This window comes from Heteronotia binoei, chromosome 21, assembly GCF_032191835.1.
Source record: "Heteronotia binoei isolate CCM8104 ecotype False Entrance Well chromosome 21, APGP_CSIRO_Hbin_v1, whole genome shotgun sequence".
Lineage (NCBI taxonomy): Eukaryota > Metazoa > Chordata > Lepidosauria > Squamata > Gekkonidae > Heteronotia > Heteronotia binoei.
In genome coordinates, this window is record NC_083243.1 from 84,389,536 (window position 1) to 84,402,241 (window position 12,706).

Genomic DNA, 12,706 nt, shown 5'->3' on the forward strand with positions numbered 1-12,706 from the left:
TTACACATTTTAAGCCGGTATTGTAATATTTTTACATATCACATTTAGTTAATGGGCCAAGATTTTTTTCTCAGGAAAGCTCAGGGTTTAACTTTGTTTTGATGCTGAATGTATCAATGTTTCAGGATGGGATTTTTTGTTGTTGGATTAAATGATGCAAATTTATTCCAACTGCAGCAAGCACTATGTTGTTCTTTGAGCTTCTTTAATTAAAAAAGATAATTTTCTTAGTTACCTCTAAGATGAACCCACAGCAATATAATTTATATGTAATATACCGATTAGAATAGATTCCCTCCAGGTCTATATCGGCTTGAGAATTCTACTTTTGAAAAGGATGAACAATAAGAGGTAATCATATGTTCCATGCATTCTTTAATAATTTGATAAATACAAGGAAAATTGCAATAACCTATCAAAATTATATCTTAATTGTAAAGGTGTCTTAAAAAGGCTTATTCACATTCAGTTCAGATAATGTACAAACCAATGTCTGTAAAAACACAAATATACCAGAGTGTAAAAGAATCCAATTCTAGTTCATATTCCAGTATTTCCACTGGCGGGCCAATATTGTGAAACAAGATCATGCTACTGTACAAATCAAGTACTATAGATTTCTCAATAATGATCTTTACATGTAGCTGCCAAAATAATTTACCAATAACCACTTTAGATATTTTCTTCATTCAGCTCAATATTACCCTCTATTGTTCACAAATATGTTTCTCTTGCTACATCAATAACAAAGCAATTGTAAAACACAGGGATGAAATTTCAACTGCAACATCCAAGTAGGATCTTACTTTATACTATCTTTCTTTGCAAAATGTGGACTTTGATATTGTAAACCAAATACTTCTAGACTTCAATGCCCTGTATTTGAAGGTTTGATTATTTTCAGCTCACTACAGCCCTTAGAAAAGTTTGCTAATCTGGATTACAATGGACTGTACCAGGTCAGTAGCTTGTGTTAAGTGGCACTATCATTTAGACATGCCTCAATTTTTATTGTACACCTAATGACAGCTAACTCTGACACTTCTGGAATAAATCCCAATATAAAAAAAAGAGATGAAAAACCAATATTCATTGCTTTGGCTTGCAAGCATTTCTGCTGCTGAACAGTCTCTGAAACTATCTATACAGATTTGAAGGTGAGAGAATCTATCAATATAACCTTGAAGAACATCCACATTAGCCAATCCTTCAGTCATATCTGATAGGTTTACTGGAATAGAAAATGTGCACTTGTCCATGCACTTCATTATAGGGATGCTACATTTTCAAAGGGCACAGAAGCTTAACATCCTCACAAGCACTTTAGTCATCTTATCATTGAGTCCACTAACTTCTTAGTGCTGTCATTAAGTTAGCATCTGGTATTGGAATGCAGCTGATTTTCTATCATCATACATAACAAAAATGTCCATTTTCTTCTGCTTACTGGCTGTATCTTAAAGATCAAATAATATAGTATTTTATTTAAATCCCACAGCATTAAATGTATTGGATGAAATGAACTTTCCATCTTCAGTCTCCTTACTTAAGGGCTGAATAAAGCAAAGGCACATAACTGAGTGATTCTGGCTCTACAGAAATCTCCATCAAAATCTTGTGTGACAACAACTCAGTTCTAATTAAGGTATAAACCTCTGTTGAAGCTGTATCCTACTTTAGACTGCAGATAGGAGCTCACATGAATGAACACTTCTTTGTACAAAATATTCTCTCTACTAAGAAAACTTAGATGTCAGGGAGAAAAGTTCTTGCCTAGTTTTCTTCCTGACAAATTTCTGTGGGCAAAATTCCTTCCTTCTCCCTTTTAAAATACATAGTGGTACAAGCCCCAACACCGCAACCTGTATTGGTACAACCTAAACACAGGTCTACCCTTACAAATTGAAAACTGTGAAACTTGGTTCAACCAATTCTTGGCAGTAGAAGACTAGTACCTGCATCAAATCTAAACACTTTTCTAAGAACCTGTATTGAAGTCCGGTTTTTCAGATTAATGCTTCACATACAAAAAAATAAATGTTCCCTCTATACTAGTAACTCTGTTGAGTTTTGACTTGGAAAATCTTTCTCTTTTGTGTATTGGACAAAAAAGGGTTTCTCTCTCTCCAAGATGAACACAGATGTAAGGAACAATACAAACAAAATATCAACAGCTTAACTCCTACAGTCAAGAGTTCATTTCAAATCCTATTCCTCATGAACAGTGAGTATTGTTTACACAGCTTGTTCTGGCTTATGTCAGACAGAGGCAAGATATGTTTTTTATTTTATTAATCCTTGTCTAAATTGAATTCAGTAAGCAACTGTCAGCCATTTATTGCCATAAGGTTAGGTGAGAAAGTACATTTTTTCCTACTGAGAATAATCTGAGTGGCAGGCGTAGCACAGCTGGCATTCAAGAGCACTCAAGATGAGTCAGCCAAACATAAACAGAGCTCTTACTTAACACAAAACACAGTTTTATAAGAATGCATGTAAAGCTTAGGCCTTTTTGTGACATAATGTGCTTGTCCATGGAAGTGTTTCTAGAATGATTCTCAGAGTAGCAGGAAAAAAAGTTTACCTCAAAATTGTTTATCCTCATTATTTTTAATGGAATGCTCTTATGAGCAGGACCAGGCATAACTGTAGCATTCTGTTCACAGATCTTGCTGGAAAAATCCACATGGACGACCAGCTCAAATGTAGTGTTATTGATGTGAGTGTGCCAAAGACTGTGTCAAGGCAGTCTAGTGTGGTAGCCATACATGTTTTAACACAAGGTGGGAATCAGCCCTAAGTCTTAAAATAAATTTATTTGAGACACAGCCATTTAATGTAGGTGGTATCTGGGATGAAGACTGATCCTCCCTGTTGTACCATCATCTCTAGCTGTTACTTTTTAGGAAAAAGAAAAAACAACATAAAATATAAAAAAGCATCCAGAGTAAGTATGTCTTCTCTTCTTCTGGCAATTGTAATAACACAGGATTTACAGACAATATGAAATTTTCTCTTATTACCTTTGTTTCTTCAGTACAACACATTTCATTTTATACAATGATCTCAAGTAATTCTACAGAATTATAAGTTTTAAAACAAAAGAGGATAAGGTGAAATTCATGCATTCTTCACTTGGTTACAACAACTAGAAACATGTTTATTGTTGTTGTGGTCTGTTCTTCTGTAGCTTTTTAAAGTATCTTGTCTTACCACTCAATATGCAAATAAATTAGAGCTTACTATGATGAAATATAACATTGAGTGTTCAGGGTATAGGACATGCAGGGCAAGGGAGCAGGGTGAAAGAAATCTAGGAACACGTTATACAAATACATGTAAGAATATAAAATCTTTTGGATTCAAAGGTCCAAATTCTGATCATGTAACTAACCTGTCTCAAATTGTATCCAAGAACCATTTGGCAGCAAAAATAGAGAGAGGCTGTGTGTTCTGTGCAGAAGAAGACTACAGACTTGCAGAATGAAACTTAAAATTTAAGATGTAACCACATAGGCACACAGAATAACTTGCATGATTTTTTTCTTTGAGACAAAATCTTCTCATCACGGTTCAAGAGCTGCTCTCCAGGTAACCCACAATAGGATCAGGATGAAAGTACTGATCACCGCTGAATCTAGGCCAACTCCTCAGGTGATTCAGACAGCTTAGTTTGATTTACCTGTCCTTTGTAAAACAATTCTCAGCATTCTGGAGGGGTGGGGTAAAACCTCTGTGCTAAGTAATTATCTTGCTGGTGGGAGCATAGGCATCTTTAGTACATATGGTCCTTACAAAGATTTATAGCTCAGAATGCTGAAGACTTAATATGTCCTATACCACATTCATTGAGACCAATTTTACAGTGAAGAATCCAGTGAAGCCCAGTATGGCAGCTGTTTTAACAAACAGGTAGAAATAATCCTACCCTTCCACATTTGCTACAGTTAATACGAATGTCCACAGATTTCGACTTAAAGTGTGCTAAATATAAAACTGATGGAATGCTAGCTGGTCCATAAAGGGTTGCACTAAGTTGTCTGTGGCAAAATAGAAAATGAGCCCAAAGGTTATAGAGATTGGAAGAGCTGGTAAGGCCTTTTTAAAAATGGCAAGCAGCAAGAGAGTAAGGCACAAGCCCTGGAAAGAAAAGAACATATATAAATTAGAACTATAATCCACAAAATATTATATGCTATGCTTGCCTGGTTTCAAGGACTATTTGCTCTAAGTGATCTTTAGTGATAAGAGAATTCCCTAGTGAATTTTTCACTCACTGTAACCCACTGAGTAATTACTGAAGAGAAAATCCAGTGTGGATAAACTGCCATTGGACACCACTGAAGGATTTTTGTATGGAACTTTCCTTGGTTCTAGTACTGTGCATGCTAAACAGCAGATCATTCTCTCAGATGCAAAAGCAGGAGTCTCAGACCTTGCACAAGCACTTGTTAGAACTTTGAGAAATGGAGCCACTACAAAATGGTTGCCATAAGGAACCAGTTCATCACAAAATGGCTATTACAGGGGAGGGATTTTCCTGTTTCCCAAAATGTTGTGAAATTCCAAGCCAAGTATATTCCTATGGCTGTGGCAGCTATTTCCAAACAGATGTTCACAGGGCTGGTGCTACCCAGTAGCCCAGGTAGGCGGATGCCTACGGTGCCACCTGGCCACAGGAATGGGTAGCGGGTGCCCCCCATGCACGCCCTGCCACCCTCAGTGCCTTTTCCTTATTGCACTTGCCACTGCCCACCTCTCCACTGCCCCCCACCACCTTGCTGTCCAGCTTGGTGGCTTGTCAGGAGTGTTGCGGAGGGACAGCAGAGGGGAAGGGGCACCAGGTGCACTTGGAGGTGCTTGGAGCCTGCCCTCCCTGAACACAGAAGGCTTCCACAGCAAGGGAGGGCAGGCTTAAGCACCTCCGAGTGTATGGGGGTTCACTGCAGATGCAAAGGTGATAGGCTTTTCTGAAGCCCCTCCTGCTCCAAGATGAGCTCCTTGGTATGGAGAAGTGATGCTGTATCCAGATGCTGCCAAGTCAAGAAATTCAAGTATGTGTATACACTTTGTCTTTGATACACTTGTCCAGGGTAAGGTCAGGACTTTACTTGCCAGTCAGCTGGTACAGAACAGAGTTGAAATTCCTTGTTGTGCTCCATTCAACACTCTCTGGAATTTATTCCCAAGAATTTTAGCAGTAAATGGGTTCCAGCAGCCTATCACAAGGAATCATGGGGTGTGAGCTGACAATGGGGATCACCAAGCTAAAAAAAGGGAAGAAGGGAGCTGACTAGAATACTGTCAGAACTCTGCAATAGACAGGAGAACTTACCATAGTCACTGCAGGTCAGCCTATTATGTGTTGGTGAACCTATGGCATGGGTGCCAGAGGTGGCACTCGGAGCCCTCTCTGTGGGTACTCGCGCTCTCTTGCCCCACCCCCCGCATGAGGCTCTGAAGACATATCTCATTGAAGCTCCTCCTCTCCCCATACTCAAGCTCCTTTCCCCAAATCTCCAGGTATTTCCCAAACCTAGCAACCCTAACTGGGCCTCCTTCAGAGAGACAACAGGGCACTCCAACCTTTTTGAGTTCGTGGGCACCTTTGGAATTCTGACGTGGGGGGTGCAATCACAATGCAGCCCCCAAGCACAACACACAGCGGAAAATTCCTTGCAGGTGTTCCTGCAGTTTTAGGGAGGGGGTTAGATGGGATCCACTAGGGCAGGGGTGGCCAAACTTGCTTAACATAAGAGCCACATAGAATAAATATCAGATGTGTGAGAGCCACCAGACATGAATGTTGGATGTCTGAGAGGAAGGAAGGAAGGAAGGAAGGAAGGAAGGAAGGAAGGAAGGAAGGAAGGAAGGAAGGAAGGAAGGAAGGAAGGAAGGAAGGAAGGAAGGAAGGAAGGAAGGAAAATAGGTGGGGAGGGAGAGAGAGAGGTGGGAAAAAAGCAACTCGAACTTTAAATGGATTCTCCAAGCCACTGGCTGGCTTGAAGAAGTGGTTTTAAGAGACAAATGCCTTCTCTGGCGGGGGCTTCAAGAGCCACACGATGTGTGTGAAAGAGGCACATGTGGCTCCTGAGCCACAGTTTGGCCACTCCTGCACTAGAGAGATGGGTATAAGGCAGCTTCACATTTTCATGTGGCCAAGACCTGGTTGCATTTCATATTTCAAAACTGTTGTGGCATGATCCATGCTGAAGGGAAGAAGAGAGCATGGGTGTGTGGGGAGGGGAGGGAGGAGAGATCAGAACCTTGAATCAAGCACGGTTTTTTTTTTGAAGGGATGTGGGTTTATTACAGGAAATGTTGGCTCCCACTAATCTGGCAGAAACAGCGGCCGGGATCGCCTCTGGTTTAGGAGTAGAAAGGAAGGAACTTCAGGCTTCCTTGCTTTCAAATATGATGCTTCTGATAGCAGTATCTGAGCAGAGCACTTTCAAGCTACAGGGACCATAAGACAAATTGTTGAAAGCTGTTTTTGAATTGTTGCACTGCTGTTCTGGTTTTCCAGAGCATCCCTGACAAGTGTTTGTCCAGTCGCTGCTTAAAGACTGCCAGTGAGGGGGTTGATTGCACTGTTGAACAACTCTTACTGTTAAAAAGTTTTTCCTATGCCAGTCCTCTCCTCTGCTGCCAGCAGGAACAGCTTCTTGCCCTCCTCTACGTGGCAGCCCTTCTAATACTTCAAAACAGCAATCATGTCTCCCCCCCTCAACCTTCTTCTCCAGACTGAATATCCCCAAGTCCCTTAGCCTTTCCTCATTGGGCTTGCTCTCCATGATTACTTGGAAGTAATCTACAGTGAGCACTGTGGCACCTACTCTCTACACATGCACAAGATTCAGTTTAAGTTTAAAGAAAGATGATGATATTGGATTTACATCCCGCCCTTCACTCTGAATCTCAGTGTCTCAGAGCAGCTCACAATCTACTTTATCTTCCTCCCCCACAGCTCTGTGATAGCTATGGCTGACCCAAGGCCATTCTAGCTGAAAGTGGAGGAGTGGGGAATCAAACCCGGTTCTCCCAGATAAGAGTCCACGCACTTAACCTCTACACCAAACTGGCCCTCCTTTCTCACATCAGACTTTCTAGTTAATACAATTCAGACTATTCCTGAAGTTTCCAAGGGTAGCCATGCTGGTCCATAGTAGAACAACTAGATTCGAGCCCAGGAGTGCCTTAGAGACCAACAAGATTTGGGAGAGGGGGCACAAGCTTTCCAATATTAAAGCTCCCTCGATTAGATAAAAGGAGCTTTGACTCTTAAAAATCTTGTTCTCTAAGGTGCTGCTGGACTCAGATTTAGCCATATAAATCAATGGACTCTTTTCATCAACTTAATAAATTAACTAACACCATGTACCCCTTGCCTTTCTCCCCCAAAAGGACACTGAAGTGGTTTGACACACTTTCCCCTTCTCTTTTATTCTGACAACGAACCTATGAGGTGGGTTAGCTCAGAGTATATTACTCGTCCAAGGTTTCCCAGCAAGCTACCAGGGCAGAGTAGGCATATGAATCAGGACCTCCCAGATCTGATTTGGACACCCTAACCACCAGCTCCTGCTAAACACACTATATTTTAATGTATTCTTTTTTCCTAATGGCAAACTAGAATGATGTTTATAATGTATGTTACATGCTCAAAAGTAAATTAGGTGGACAGGAACACCTCTGGGAAAGGCATGTTCTCTAACCCAGACCTGCAAGAAACAGAGCAATGAACAGCCTCCATTTATTGCCTTATGATACTCTCACCATCATTCTTCCATTCTGACATGTTACTATTTTGTTGATTTCCTAAGCCAATGCTATCCAGACCAAATGTTCTTTCAGTTTGTTCATTTCACTATGAGTTGTTTTTTCTAAACTAAAACCTCAGTATTCAGGTTAAATTGCCTTGTTGGCAATTTGTGATAAATAAGCGGGCTTTGGGTTGCAGTTTGGGCACTTGGTCTCTAAATGGTTCGCCATCACTGATATAGAGCAAGCCAGGAGAGAGCCTTCTTTTTATGAATTCCAGAGTGGTAGTGATGTTAGTTTAATGGTAACAAAATAAAGTTTTGTGGCATTTCAACATCTAATCAAATTTGCTATGGCATAAGATTTTGTGAGAGCCAGATTCCCCTTCATAAGATACATGAAGAGTTACATTCATAGTTAAATTATTTACTGGATCTTTATTTTGCCCTTCCCAAGTGGGCTCAGGGCAGATCATCACAAAACAGAGTCAAAGACTCATTACAATAAATTGCATTAGATTAAAATAATTAAAACAGTAAAATTCAAAGGTAGCAACAATTACAGAAAAGACCTATGAATGCCACATACGTGGAATCAATGGGTGCTTCAGTGAATTGGGAACTATATAAGGGAGGTCAATTAAAATGGACACCCACCACCTCACCTGAAGGCTTGGTGGAACAACTCCATTTTACAGGCCCTGCATCACAATAAAAGGCCCTGATCACCAGTGGGAGCTGATTACACCAGGCTGATGCCAGGGCTAAGAAAGTCTTGGTCGAGGCTAGGTGGGCATTCTTTGGGCTGGGGATAACCAGTAGGTGTTGATCCAGTGAACGCAGGGCTCTTTGGAGCACGTATGGAAAGAGGCGGTCCTTCAGATACACTGGTCCCAGGCCGCTGAGGGCTTTAAAGGTTAGTAGCAGCACCTTGAAACAGATCAGGTACTCAATTGGTAGTCAGTGTAAGCAGCACAATACCGGGCGATGCTGTCAGCAAGTGTGCCGCTGTTTTATGTACTACCAGGAGTTTCCAGATCAGTCTCAAGGGCAAGCCTGCATAAAGTTAGTTATCGTCATCAAGCCTGGAAGTGACCACTGCATGGGTCACTGTAGCCAAGTCATGGCAGGAGAGGTAAGGGGCCAATTGTCTGATCTGCCGAACGCAGAAAAAGGCAGACCTTACAACTGTGATGACCTGGGTCTCCACAGAAAGTGAGGCATCCAGGACATCCAGGTTCCTTACCTTCTGGGCCAGCACACGTGGCATACTGTCCAGGGTGGGCACCTGATCCCAGCTTAGATCCCACCCCCCACTCAGGCACAGGACCTTCATCTTCATTAGACTGAGTTTCAACTGGCTATGCTGCAACCAACCAGCCACAGCCTCTAATGCCCTGGTCAAATTCTCTGGGGCGGAGTCTGTGCAGCAATCCAATAACAGAGTTGGGTGTCATCTGTGCATTGATGACATCCAAACCCAAACCACTGGACCAGCTGGATGAGGAGGCAAAAGGGTCGCCCTCTGCAACACACCACACTCAAGTGGGTGTCACAGGGAGACCACCTTGTCAAGTGCCACTCTCTGTCCCTGACCATGGAGAAAGGAGGAAAACCACTGAAGGGCAGTCCTCCCAAACACCTATGTCAGCAAGGCAGTGGGTCATGAGATCATAATCGACTGTGCTGAATGCCACCATTAAATCTAACAATAACAGTAGTGCCAACCCACCCCGAATCAGGTGCCTCCAAAGGTCATCTGTAAGGGCAACCAATACCATCTTTGTCCCATGACTAGGGTGAAATCGGACTGGAAGGGATCAAGGATAGATGTGTCATCCAAGAAATCCTGGAGCTGCTCAGCTACTGCCCTTTCAACTACCTTACCCAGAAATGGTAGATTTGAAACTGGGTAGTAGTTGGCCAGGACTATTAGGACCAGAGTTGGTTTCTTTAAGACTGGGCAAACCACTGCCTCCTTTAACCCTGCTGGGAACCAACAACAGGAGGATAGTGGGGGAATTAATACAAAGAGAAGTCACAAGGTCCAGTTTCCCAGTACAAGGTGTATGATGTTACACTGCAGAGCAAAAATAGGAAAAAAAAGTAAATGATCCATTCAGAGAGTTTTGGACCACTCCTAACAGTTGAACTGACAAATTTAAGATAAATCAGAAATAGTGAACACAACCTTGTACAGAGAAACAATTCTTTATGTCAGGGGTGGCCAACGGTAGCTCTCCAGATGTTTTTTGCCTACAACTTCCATCAGCCCCAGCCAGCATGGCCAATGGCTGGGGCTGATGGGAGTTAGGCAAAAAACATCTGGAGAGCTAGCTACCACTGGCCACTCCTGCTTTATGAAGTAACTAACCTAATCTTCCCAAAACCTTGTGGAATCTAACTTTTGGTATAAATACCAACTGAATGTAATACTTCATGCATCTGAAGTCAGCTCTGACTCATGAAATCTTATGCAGCAAAAAATTACTTTAAGATGTCACAGGACTCTATTTTATGTTTGCAATTAACCAACAAGGTCTAAGGGCAGTGAACAGAGCAATCCCTTTCTCACCAAGAAAGTAAAAACCTTTCCTCCCACCCTCAGTATCAAGACACTTTGCACTGGTACCTTTGTTTGATGTAAACTAGTTCCTTTAGAATAGCTGAGAGAAAAATAACTTCAGTGGTTTCAAGCAAGACTGTAACTTTCTCCGCCCACCCCACCCCACCCCTCCGCCCCGCAACTTGAGCTTGTGAGTATTCAAGCCAATCAGCATACATGCTCATTTGGGTGACAAATTCGTCATTTGATACATGACTGACAAGAAAAAAAAATTGTAAGTATTGACCAATTTAAGGAAAACGGCAGAATTTCTGTACTCTCCCCCATCACTTACTGTTTTGTGTGTAGGCACGCTTCTTCAGATACATTCTTCAGATGCCCTGTGCATGCACATGAAAGCTTATACCCAGAATAAAATTTTGTTGGTTTTAAAGGTGCCAAGGGACCTAAACTTTGTTTTGTTATAAAATTATTATCAAATTAAATTAACACTTCTGTTGATTCTTACTGACTTGCAATGTCCTTCCTCTAATTTCCTTTAACCTCGCCACCCAAGCTGGGTCTTGGACATGTGCTTTCAAAACAAGAGTTAGGAATAGTATATTACTTGAACACTTTAACATGAAGCATTACCAAAGTAGGAAGCAGATACTAGATTGGAGGCATGTGTGTGCCAATATACATACCAACAGATCTTCCTTAGAGGAAGAGACAATCAATAAATGCCCCACACTATATACTTTTCGATGAACTTATTGTCCTAAGGATAAAGCCATAAAACTTGGTATGTATATTCATGAAATGTTGTTGTATCACAAGAAATGTGATTGAAACTGCATGCATAAAACTTTCTCACCTTGCCAAGGTGGACTGAAAAAACCTCTTCAGACAGTATTCTGAAGAGAGGCCTCTAGAATTCCTTGATATGCTCCTAAACAGTTTGATAAAAAGGAATGGAGTAGAAAATAATCCTCATTACCTAACCATACTCACAATTAAAATGGCTACAAAACAAGCTAAAGTTGTGTTCCAGTCTCCACTGGCAGTTGCTGAGGCTTTGCCAACTAGAACACTGTAGAAAATGAAGTCTCCTAAGCCAAGCTTTACTCCCCCTGTAAAGGAAAAACAAAACAACTAAGCAAAGACACACAGTTATGGCTAGCATTCAACCCTGTCATTACAAGTACCAGATGCAGTTACAAGTTTAATTATCATACACTGGTTAAGGCTGAGTCAGAAGACAACTCAAGGCTTCTGACTCTGGCTGCTCCCCCCTCTCTCACCACACCTGGGGTGGGTCTTACAAGCATCTGGCACATTTTTATAATGGGATAGGCTCTTGCATAGCAAACAAGCATGACTGACTAAACCTGAAAAAAATTATGGTAGACCCTGATTTATGTTGACTAACAACTAAAAATGAAAATGTCTTCTACCAACCCACTGGGTGGGGATGGGGTGCAATGAAGAAGCCTTTGCAAGGTCCTCTTCACTGAGGCTGCAGCTGAAGCATCACCTGCAGAGGTGCCTAAGGAAAGTGTCTGCTGCTCAGGCTGTTGTGATCTGCAGCAGCAACAGCAGCCTGAGCTGCCTCTTGGGCTGAATTTGATAGATGAAAGTCTTTGGGCTCTTCAGTCACTTCAGAGAATCAGAGGATGCTGGAAGAACAGAAAGTGAGGCTGGGTGCCTTTTCTTCAGTTCCTCCAAAGTCCAGGAGGCCTTCCAAGGAGAGAGGAGGAGAGGCTGGGGGTGGTGCAACAGGAGGAAATGGATGTACCCTCTAAGGGGTGCTGCTATCTCAACCCCTTCTCCCTCAGGCATCTCCTGCCTCCATCACACTATGTCTATCCCCCCAATGGATGTGGCACCAGTGCTGCTGGCAGCTCTTAGTTTGTGCGCATGCCCAGTATTTCTCCACAGTGTGGAAGCACTTCCAGGGGATGAAATTTCCCTGTTTCACACAGTGCCAGCAATACAGGACCAGGATCTGTTGAAGGAAAGACCTGGGTCATGTTTTGATGACTAGTGATGCTTCTACAAAGGGAGAGGCTACTCACCCCCTCAGTTTCTAGCAGAGGTGCATGAGCCGGGCTTCAGCAGACTTAATGGTGATGGACTACCTATTGGAGCCCTATGAGTGGCATGCCATTGATTTACTGAACTAGTGGGCCAGGAAAGGGACAGTCTTGCCAGACCTCTCTCTTGCGGCTCAGAAGCTCCTATCATGCCCTCTGAGGAGTGTGCAGAATGAGCGTCAGGCAACACTGTCAGCACGCAATGCTCACATCTGCTGTCTTAAAGTGCTGAGCAACTTGGTCTTCCTGAATATCAACATGCTGCTCTTCAACTACCAAGGCCCTGGATTTTGAGAGTGAATGAA

At 42.2% G+C, this 12,706-nt stretch overlaps 1 protein-coding gene across 2 annotated transcripts in view; it reads right to left on the reverse strand.

Annotated features, from left to right (window-relative positions):
* Nucleotides 1–358: 358 nt before the first annotated feature.
* Nucleotides 359–12,706, reverse strand: part of PSEN1 (presenilin 1) — a 65,441-nt gene continuing 53,093 nt past the window's right edge. For both annotated transcript variants that reach the window (XM_060261443.1, XM_060261444.1), the window contains exons 10-11: nt 11,320–11,438; nt 359–4,140 (exon numbers count right to left, since the gene is read on the reverse strand). In XM_060261443.1, coding sequence (XP_060117426.1) covers nt 3,985–4,140; nt 11,320–11,438 — 275 coding nt within the window. In that variant the 3' untranslated portion in view covers nt 359–3,984. The remainder of the gene's footprint in view (nt 4,141–11,319; nt 11,439–12,706) is intronic.